This window comes from Patagioenas fasciata, chromosome 4 (assembly GCF_037038585.1).
Source record: "Patagioenas fasciata isolate bPatFas1 chromosome 4, bPatFas1.hap1, whole genome shotgun sequence".
Classification (NCBI taxonomy): Eukaryota; Metazoa; Chordata; class Aves; order Columbiformes; family Columbidae; genus Patagioenas; species Patagioenas fasciata.
This window is the reverse complement of record NC_092523.1, coordinates 55,085,325-55,096,345: the sequence shown is the minus strand read 5'-3', so window position 1 is coordinate 55,096,345 and position 11,021 is coordinate 55,085,325. Positions and strand designations below refer to the sequence as shown.

General features: G+C 41.4%; 1 protein-coding gene across 2 annotated transcripts in view; it reads right to left on the bottom strand.

Annotated features, from left to right (window-relative positions):
- Positions 1–212: 212 nt before the first annotated feature.
- Positions 213–11,021, bottom strand: part of G3BP2 (G3BP stress granule assembly factor 2) — a 29,954-nt gene continuing 19,145 nt past the window's right edge. The window contains exons 8-12 of one of the 2 annotated variants that reach the window (XM_065836349.2): positions 9,700–9,798; positions 6,396–6,498; positions 4,173–4,301; positions 3,864–3,982; positions 213–3,152 (exon numbers count right to left, since the gene is read on the bottom strand). In XM_065836349.2, the coding sequence (XP_065692421.1) occupies positions 2,880–3,152; positions 3,864–3,982; positions 4,173–4,301; positions 6,396–6,498; positions 9,700–9,798 (723 nt within the window). In that variant the 3' untranslated portion in view covers positions 213–2,879. The remainder of the gene's footprint in view (positions 3,153–3,863; positions 3,983–4,172; positions 4,302–6,395; positions 6,499–9,699; positions 9,799–11,021) is intronic. The other variant, XM_065836350.2, reaches the window with a different exon arrangement.

The window sequence follows — 11,021 nt, the reverse complement described above, 5'->3', positions numbered from 1 at the left end:
ATCAATTTATACAGCTACAACAAACCACTGCTTGTCGACTTGTGTCAAACACTTGAAATACATGACACTAAAGTATGTGACACTGTGCTACTATGGCTTCCCACCGTCATCTGACAAGCCAGCAGCAATTTTCTTAAAAGAAATTTTCTATATAGCAAGGTCTGAACCAGTGCTCTACAGCAACCTGCATTCAAGAGAATGAAGGACATGGATAAATGCTGCAGACATCAGTAGTTTATTGGTATGTTTAGTCAAAACACATTCAGAATGGAAACTTAAAAGGAAAAATACTTTCCACCTGCAACAATTAAACTAGAATCTACTAGCATATAATGCTTGACATGTTACAGCAATAAAGATGGTAATCCACTGTCTTGTATACCTACTAAAGCCAAGATGGTCAGCCAAGTGTATTGAAATAGAACCGTAACGACAAAACACTCCCACCAGCCACAAATCAGCAACTAACAGTAATGGTCAGTGAATCCCTTCCTTTGCCCCAAGAGGTACATTTACTATCCAGAGGGTCAAGAACATGGAAGGAGTCCACAGTACAGCAGGTGAGCTATCACCATGTAAACTTCTCCGGATGACGTTCCAACGGTTGTTCACGTCACTTAAGAAGCAAGCCAAAAAGCAGAATGACTCAGTAGCTCTTTTTAATACTCTGGTTTTTGTTGTTGACATTAGTCCCAGTGCCATTTGCCATACAAATGGATCAGGTGGCAGCAAAACACCACAGCACTACAAAAGGGGGGGAAAAAAGAAAAGGCTACACAAAACACACTGGTGGCAAACTGCTAACTGATGACAGCAATTTGTCCAAAGGCTTCAAACTTAAATGGGGTTGTGGTGTGGTGAGCAGTTCAAGTACTACAGATTTCCACGTAACAGCTGAAAATGCAAGACTTTGAACAAAAACCTGAAACATGAAAACAGAGACTGGAAAAAATGTGCCCTGGAAAACATGTGTATGAAAATAGTGCAAGACTTACCATCAAACACAGAAGACCTCGAGCCTGGGAGAAAACAGATGCCACTTGACTTTGCCTAACGTATCAGAAAAACACGTGCAAAATCTCCCGAAGTACTCGCAAACAGCAAATGATTGCATAACCCAGAGACAGATTGCTACGATGCCCTATCTGATTTTACTTGAAATTGCAATTATTTTATTTGAGGTCTTCCATGCTTAGAAGCAGCTTCAAGTGGTCACGCTTTCACACAGACGTACACACAAACACACCCCCTTTCTTTACTCCCGACACCTCAGGGCCAGGCGCTTGCTGCATGCCCCAGCATCAAGCCAAAACGTCCCGTCTGCTGCAGCCGTGGTTACAGGACTGTGCTCCAGAACGTCATCCAGAAACGGACCTCTCTGCTGAGAAAACCCACACATCATACTGAAGAAGAGGATGTCTCCTTTCTATCCTTTAGTCCAGAGCCACAGAAGTGTCAACAACTTCAGCTGAGAGTTATGTGCAAAATGAGGAAGAGTTTTTTAAAAAGCGCAACTGGAAAATGCAAATACTTCAGAGCTGCTATTTTGTTCTCTGAAAATTGCAGTATCCTCCTTTGGCAAGCTCGCCCTCACAAAGGATGCTGAGTTCTACCAATTACGAGCTGGCCAACAGCGTTCAATCTTCTTGGCTGACTTCTGAAATTCACACCCAAGAGAGATTTCAACTCCATTTTCTTCGATTAAAGAGAAGAGACAACCTGGAGTCTACTTGGATGCCTTCTTCCTCCCTTCCCCCCCTCTGCAAAATAACAGGCAAACTTGTTAATTGAAGAGCAAGGGGGATGATAATTTTAGCAACGTTTACTGATTGAAAGATACTGCAATTTTTTTAATACAATTTTTCAATTATTTCATTTAAATGCTTTGCAGCTGACTGGCTTTGCAGCACAGTAGTTCATACACTATACTGTACAAAATGACCAGTGAGACTGGAATGATGTATTCATAGAAGGCACCATCATGCTTATTACATTACCAGAGAACTCAAATACAGTCAAGACAAATTTCACTGTACAGTGCTTATCGAAGGGGAAAAGGGAAGGGGAAGGAGGAGCATGTTGAGCAGCCATCAGCGTACTGAAGAGGGGCAGATAGAAAAATCTCACATCAGCTATCAAACTTGGTGCGTACTCGGGACTATGACTTTGAAACTCTGGATTCTGTTGAGTTTACAGCTAAATGGATTCCTTCTGGAAGAAACTTGCAGTCTTATTAAGGTTTGTGTGTGTACATATGTTGGTCACAGCAAGCAGATCAGATGCCCGCATCGGTTCACAAGCTATTCTGTCTGAGTAAGAGGATGAAGGTTTTTTTTCCTCCGATGCCTCCTGCAGATGTCAATATAAATGAGTTCAGAGTACCCTTTAGTGCATTTTGATGAGTGCGTAAACATAAGTTAGTTTGGAGCAGAGTGTTCTAAGAAGGAAAAAAAGAAAGAGGCAAGCTTCTCCAATTGCACCAGTTGCACTATCTGTGTTTCCAACAGTAACAGGCAGAAACAGTAACACTTAAACAAAACGTGCAGCAGAGGATATTTGACTGAAAGGACCTGAATTATAGTGGGCGTGTCCTTAAGTTCACTTTTGTAGCAGATAGTTAACCGGTCTTTTTTTTTTTTTTTTTTTTCCCCAGTCCTCAATTCTCCAAGTCTACATTTATAAATTAACAGTGTGACTCCTGTTGTGAAACTGGGGAAAGAATGTCCACCTCAATTTAAACTGGAAACCAAAGGATGCTTTCACGTCAAAGAAATGATCAGAAGGGCTGTGTCACATTCCAAAGCCAAAAGAAATTAACAAGAATGCAAACACGATGGGTAATGTACCACTGCCACGACTGTCTGCCCACAGTGGGGATTTCAGCGACGCTGTCCACTGAAACGGCCTTCCATTTGCCCGGTTCCTCGTCCAGAGCCAAGTTTCTGTGCCATGCCACCTCTTGGAGGGGGTCCTCTTCCATCACGGTCTCGCATCATGCCACCACCCACTATTCCACGGGGACCCCCGGGGCCTCTATCATTGCGTCGAATATCCCTACGATCATCGCCTCCGCCTCGGGTCTCTCTTTCACGAGCAGCTCTTGTTTTTTTCTCTTCCACATTCAAGCGCACCTCACCCCGGAACATAATAGGCTTATAGGGAAAAGTTTTCAAGGCACATGTTAGTCACCATTTCACAAAGTCCATTTACACAAGGCATATAAAAACACTGCATTTGCTGCATGCTACAGCCTACCTTCACTTACATGCCAAAGACAAAAATTAAGTGTTAAGGGCTCCCTGCAACACACAACCTTAGCCCTAGAAGTCTACAGTAAATGGAACAGCATTTTAAAATTCATTTGACATGCAAGGAATTAAAATCTCTTTCTCAAGTAAGGGCAGGGGTTGTCTTTGGACTCTTCACTTCGGGGCTAATGTTCCTGAAGAACTACTCTACCAGGTCTTGCTCCCACATACTAGAAATGAAAACTGCTGTTTCCTCCTTTCCAATTCCTCATGTCACAATGACAAATAACCGCGCTCCTTTTTCTTGCCCCAGGATGTACAATTCAGAGATTCAGGCAATGGCCTTCAAAATGTCACATACCTGGCTTTCAGCTTAAAAGTAAACATTGAGATCCATGCAGTGTCTATGTGCAGAGCTAAAAAACCTGAATTCCCTATGATGCTGTTTGAGGAATGCTGCCACAGCTTATCTAAGCCAAAATGATCTTTTTCTTACAACTGTCATTCCTGAATGAATGTCAGGAACAACAGCAACACAAAAGGGGATGGTCCACACTCCTTGGGGTTTAGGGCATTCGGTCCATTTTGTGATATCTACTCAATGTCAATACTTACTTTTGCAACTAAAATTCGCTGGACTGGCTCAGAATCATCAAATACCACAAAACCAAAATTAGGCAGTTTTCCTCCCACTCCTTTGGTATTTATGCGGAGTTCCACCACATTTCCAAAGCCTGGGAAAACACAAGGGAAAAGCCATGTCATTTAAAACCACTGTGCCAGAGCTACCACCCCTCTGCTTGTTCCAGACAACAGCTGTAGAGTCACATTGTGTAGAAGTTCCCCCATGTGGCCCTAAGTGAACGCTATGTGACTTTTCTAGAGTTTTTCCTTTTAGTCTCTGCAGCTGAAATTGTTACTTACTCATAAAGAACTCTTTCAGTTCACTCTCATCGATGTCATGTGGCAAGTTCCCAACAAAGAGCTGGTGGCTGTCTGGATAGCGAATTATTCGGCGATTATCTGACTCATTCTGCTCCATGTCCCCTCTCCCTGTGATCAACAGAAAGAAGGTAGAGCTGCTGAGGTTATGACATGCGCGTAGACTCTTATGAATGCATCTACAAACAGCACTGAGAAGAGTCACCCTTCAGCCCTTGAGCTTATATTCACCATGGGTGACACAGGGTGGAGGATACTATCTTCCTCTTCATATAGTCCTGACAATTTTGTCACCTACGAGCACATCTCTATCACATTTTTTCTGTAATACCACAAAGTATTTGTTTTCTATTCATCCATTTTCCCCGGTTAGGTTAAATAAATCCATGTCAACTAAAACATCTGGCATATCAGGTAAGTTTGTAAGAGGTTCCTGTTATATCTTAAATCATGTTGCTGAAGAGGAACTCACCACCTATTACAACACACTTTTTCAAAGATTTGGATTTAAGTCATCTCCTCATCAATTCTTTAGCACAACACCATTATCCTTACTTGGGCACTCACATGAAAAATAGTGTTTGCCAGTCACCCCTTCTGGCTTTAATCTTCCACCATTCTGTTCCAAATACAAGAGAGCTCCTCACGTTCTCTCTAGCTCAGCCAACGTATGGTTAGCAGCACACAAAATAAAATCTTTCCCTGTATTTCCATACTAAATCATTACTTGCCTTGCAGTGTGACAGCAGCACACTGTTACCCCTTCTGTACCCAAAATATTACAGCATAGGTATGTGCTTCTTTCTCTCCCCAGCTTCCCCCACAAGCCCATTTACAAGAAGCTTGCTAGTGTGTTTGAAATCTTTCCTTAAACAAATAAAATGGCTCACTGACTTCCTTTGAAAATAAGAGCTGAAGCTCAACTGAGATTTCAGCTTTTTCTCCCCTGCCCCTGGTGCCTTCCAGTATAAGATCAGAATGCAAACACTCAGATGCTGTTAACATGCTCTCTGTAGGACTTGCACTACAGTTTTGCTGCACTCGCATCCAAGAGTAGCAGAAATGCAGATTTGCAACTTCATTTAACCACAAGTTGTAGCTTTTGCTCCTTGGTACAAATGACATTAAAAAAACCCAAGACATGTTAACTGCTAACACGTCATGGTTCTTTCCTGATGCCTTAAATCCTTTCAGTTTCAGTGTTGCCCCAAGTGAAGATATATTTGCATTATCCAAGTAAAAAGAAGAAAAACACTTTTAAGCCCAGTCTGTACTGTAGTTTGGCATACACTTACTGAAAACCTTAATTACAGCCAATTTTAGCTAAAGCTGGTGCAGAGGCTTACAGTCACTGAGGCTTAACCACTTCTGCAGGCAGCACTTTGCCAAAACCCTGTCAGCTTTACACTAGCCCTTCAGGATAGTCACAAACACCACTTTCCCCTTAAAATTCGTGATTTCATTTCATGCGTAGGGAAGATGATGAAGTCATCAACAACCTGTAATTCTGGGCCTTTGACTAGACAGGTTTTGTCCAACTGGCACAGAAGCTTGCCAAGTGATCAGGCTGGACTGAGGAATGCCATGCAGAAGACTTTGACATCATAACACCACTTGTGATGGCTGTCAGGAAATGTGCATGTTTTCTAGCCAGACCATCCTGCAGACTTGAATACTTGGTATGAGTAAGAGAATAAAAAGAGCTGCCTGCTAATAAACCAAGACAAATATGAGGCAGTCAAATGGAGAACAGCATTTTAGACAATTACACAAGATGGAAAAATATGTATAAAATTATCAACTGACTAAGGCTGTCATATTGTGAAGGTTTTCTTCTAAAACAAAGAGCAACAACAGGCATTTAACCCTTCCAAGGTTCAGCAAAATCAGAGGACACGGAAAAAAACATCACATTTACAGACCAGCTTTTCAGAACTGCATCAAGCCACGGGAAAGGTACTCAAGCACATAAGCTAGTAGTCTGACTATGAAAAAAAACCATTTCAACAAACCAGAAGCTTGGAAATAATGTCTTGAGCTTTGCAAAGAACTCATCGCCACCTTGGACTCCTGATCACATACTCTCCTTTCTAGTTGAAGACAGCAGGAACAGCCAAATACAATACAGGTATGGGCAAGATCCCTCAAGGAGACACTTCTCTTTAACTAGTCCCAAGCGGACACACACATGCTGATCCACATTACCTGGTCGAGGTCCTCGAGGTGGAAAACCCGGTCTTTCCCTGGGTCGCTGTTCACGTACCCGAGGAGGCTGAGACTGAGCTTCAGGTTTAGTTTCAACTCTTGGCTAAAACAGGAGGAGAATATGCATTATTAAACACTGGCCAGTAAAAAACAAAACAAAAACCCCTAAAACTCACCAGATCAAAAAAAAAAAAAACAAAAAACAAAACCCACAACACAAAGCACAGATAAGTGGCATGCACAAAACTAACTCCAGAAGAGATATATCCATGTCAATGTGGTTGGGAATACTTCTTTTTTTACCTCTATAAATTCCTCTGTACCAATCCAGGACTGCAGTGTTCAAAGCAAGCATCTCTCAATCAGAACATCTCCACAAGACACAGCTAAGGTGAATTTTCCATGTTGGACCGGGTGTTGAGACCCCAATGCCCAACCTGACTAAAAAGCCCACATTGATCAACTGAAGCTTTCTCATGGCAAGATCAGACTTCACATATTAAGAGGTTGTGTGAGATGAACACAAAGAGATCTCTCCAAGTCTCTGAAGGATTCTTTTCCTCCACTGCAGAACAACTACAGGGAAACTACCACAAAAAAAGAGGAGAACAAAGCAAAAGCCTTCTGAAGTGTAGTAACTATTTCCGATACAATAAAGCCACCTGAAATGACAATTTCTACAGACTACCTGCTGAGTGGAGTCTTCAACTTTCCTGATGTCAAGTCCATGATGCTCAAAGGATACCCTTCAAATTTGCAGGAACTAAAACACCTATTCCAATTTTTGCAAGCAAAAAATGCTTTTAAAGATAATTTGAGGAAAAAGAGACAGAACAATCAAAAATATTTCCACACAGCCTGTTGGTTACTTAAGCAATTTCCAACATGTTTTAAATTCCATTTTCTGTACAACAGTCCAGCAGCTGCTGCTGTGCTGGGTTCTTAACTTGGAAGAACAAAATTATCCTTAGGAGCAGGAAGAACACCAACTCCTGCGGAACACTAAACACAAGGAGAATGGCTATAGGCCCAGACTACTGTGGATAGTGTTCTATGTGAAACACCTCCATTATTTTCCTTTAATGACTCGAGACAACTGACGGTTCCAGCCAGAGACTAGCTCACTGGGGTAAAAAGACTACTTTACAGGAAATATGCAGGTATTATGTATCAAATAAAGGTTTCAGCCCTCTTATCACTCATGCTCTACACAGCTAGGCATTAGCTTGTCCTTCAAGCAGTGCTAGGATCAGTTTTTCAATTCCAAGAATATACTAGAAAAATCAGCCTTCCTGTTGAATCTCTTTTTGTCATACCACCTCATGGGTCACTGGAGCTCCCCTTCCATCTTTTACTCACATATCTTTACTGCATTATAAATTATACCTCTCAAGAGAAACTCAGTACATTCAGACCCCCATTTCTTAGATAATTATTGCTATCAGGTTTAAGTACTCAGTTCTTCCGTCCCTGTTGATTTCTAAGAAGAAAAAGAGCAAGAAACACTGACTCGTTTAACTTCATAGCTGTACCAAAACAGGAATGGAACTGGTTTCTAACCAAAGCAGTATGTGCACATCCTTAGAGGGGTGCTGAGTTAGTACTTACAGAGGCTATATTTTTAACTTGATAAAAGGTGGAAAAATTGGGAGTGATGTGGAGAAAGGAATGAGAAGGACAGTTAACAGCAGCCTTTTAACATCACAGATGTTGATTAGAACAGCATCCCAAAGGAGCCACCCATCCATTGGGGCCACTTACTGTTCTCATTTACATGCACAGTACCTGACATTAATGGATCCAGAACATGAAAAAGCTACTACTGATTTGTGACCCCTTGTAGAAACTGTTCAGGTGCCTTTTCTAACAGTTTTCTGTATGCTATGTCTGAGAAGTGTGCAAGAAGAGGAGCTGAGAACTGACTAATTCTGTCTCCAGAAGAGCCAAGACTTTAAATTCTTGCCACTTAGGCATCATTCAGAAACTTCCATGCAGAATTACTTAAACACAGTCATAGCAAAAGTAATTGAAAAGGCAGAAAACATGACAAGCTGTATAGGCAATGCAAAAGAGTTTTAAGTGGACAGCTCTAAGCTACATTCTACTCTCCTGTACAGGTGATTTTAAATGATTCTTGTTGTCATATTACAAAAATCAACCCTCTCTCCTGCAAATCAGTCATAACTAGAAAAACAGTTTTGGTTTTGCATAAGGAAAATCTATTCTGTCCTAGAAAAAACACAGCTTTTACTGCTCAAATACTGCTCAAAGCCCTCTTAAGCTGATGAAGACAGACAGGCTTCCCAACTCATTACACAGCCATTATATGATTTCCATGACAGCCCTGACAAACCAGAAGTAGCACCACACAAGGGTGGTGGTTTTTTTCCCCGTCTTTATATTTTTCTGTGTTTTCTTTTTTTTTAACCTGCATTTGGATGAAGGGCAATCCTAGACAGGCTCTTCTCTGTCAGTAAAAAATTGAGAAAAACATCAGTGCAAAACCAACAGATGCAGTAACCCTGCTGCTCTACTGAAGTCTTTTAAAGCAGGTTGGATGTGAGCTACTCCAACACACAGTGCTTTGGTGTGCAGCATCAGTAGAAGAGATTAAAGCACAAATTTTTATTTTAAGGATTTTTATAACATGGAGGCAGCTGAACTGAGAGTCTCAGACCATCTCACACCAGCTTGGCATGTGCATGACATTAGCAATCACCCAGTCAGACCTTCTTTTCTCTTTCTCCTTCTCCCCCAACCAACCTAGGAATGGGAGGACAGCATTGTCTTGGCAAGGAAATATGAATCCTTCCATTCCTCACACAGTCATAAGTTGGTACAGGGTTCTATTACAAGTTAATTGTAAACCGATAATGAAATCCAGTGTATTTCAGTAGACATTAGCATTACAAGACCACTTGCACCTTCTTGGAAATGGTGCTATCGTTTTTCACTGCTGGCGCACTTCTGCCAATGAAATACCCCCGTCAAACACACTTTAGAAAACTACCATTTTTCTCCTCCTTTTTTTTTTTTCCTTGTAAACAAAACCATATCCCATTAAGATAAATCAAAAAGTTCAGCAGTGATTACTTGTTTCCACATGAACAGATTTTAACATCACAATCATCCAAAGTTACACCTGTTACATGTATGTGCCTTCTCTTGCAACAAGGTGAGTGCATTAACATTTAAGACACAATTAATCTGTGCAATTCTAAGTCAAACAAATTGCTCTGTTAATTTAAGAACTGAAGCAGTTTGCAGAAGTAATGAGACAATCCAAAGTTCACAGATGGGTTACCTGTGAGACTGGTGCTTTAACATGGGGTGGAATTCCAGAGGAAGAAACAGTACCACTAGGAGGCAGGTTTTTACTGGTCACTGAAGCCCAAGAGAAAGCCTGCAGGAAAGGCAACACACCTACACTACTAATCATCGCAAACCACTGATTTTCCTACAGGGAAACTTGTCTGCTGAAAATACACTTTTGGTTCATATTGAACTATTAAATGATTGTTGTGCAAGCATTACAACAAAGATACACAAAGATTTGCAGTTCTAGCTGTCTGCGGACTCCAATGGTATTGAGCAAGTATGTACCATACCCACTGTCACTACTTGAGTGAGCCTGGTTCCCTCAGCATCCCCAGATTACTGCTTTCCATGATGTAACCAAACCACGGACTGAAAACCCTGTAGCGTTACGTGTCTTCTACACAAAGAAAGAAAGCGGATGCCAGAAGTCAGAAGTAAAAATGAAGAGGAAAAGGATTGAAAAAAAAGATAGGGGACACATGCTGGAGCTAGAAAATGACCCCTCCCCAGCTTTCACCAGTTCCTCCCATCTCTTTCAAACTACCTAAGTGTAACTACGTCAGACGATACATGGGTTGCATGACGGTTTTTAAGATTAGGCATCCTGCCTCTAAGGGAGACGGTAATTCATAGAATCATTCCTTTGGGCTGGAAGGGACATTTAAAGCTTATTTAGTCCAAGCCCCCTGCAATGAGTGGGGACATCTTCAATCAGATCAGGTTGCCCAGAGCCCCGTCCAGCCTGGCCTGGAATACCTCCAGGGATGGGGCATCCACCACCTCTCAGGACAACCTGGGCCAGTGTTTCACCACCCTCAGTGTAGAAAATTCCTTTCTTATACCTAGTCTGAATTTACCCTCTTTTAGGTTAGAACCATTACCCTTTGTCCTATTGCAACAGGCCCTACTAAAAGTCTGTCCCCATTTTTCTTATAAGACCCCTTTCAATGACCCCATATTGATTCTGAATGTATACTGCCAGCAATTTTGCAAGTGTCAATGCATTATGGGTTTTCTCAAGGAAGAGCAGTGGTTCCCATTGTATGAGAGTTTTGGTGGTGGTAGCCTGAGGTATTTTCTTAAAATAAATTAACTCCATATTTAAAAAGTTTTATACACACAGAAAACCACATGCACACTTTACAAGAAAAGCATTCTATTTACAATAGTGACTTGAGCAGCACTTCAACCTTCTTTCCTTTTTGAGTGAAACTTCACATTTTCACAAGTTCAAGGTCTAACTGTTCATACAACATAACACTGAAAAGAGTTTGGCCACTCAAAAGGCTAAGTTCAAAGCCAAATCTT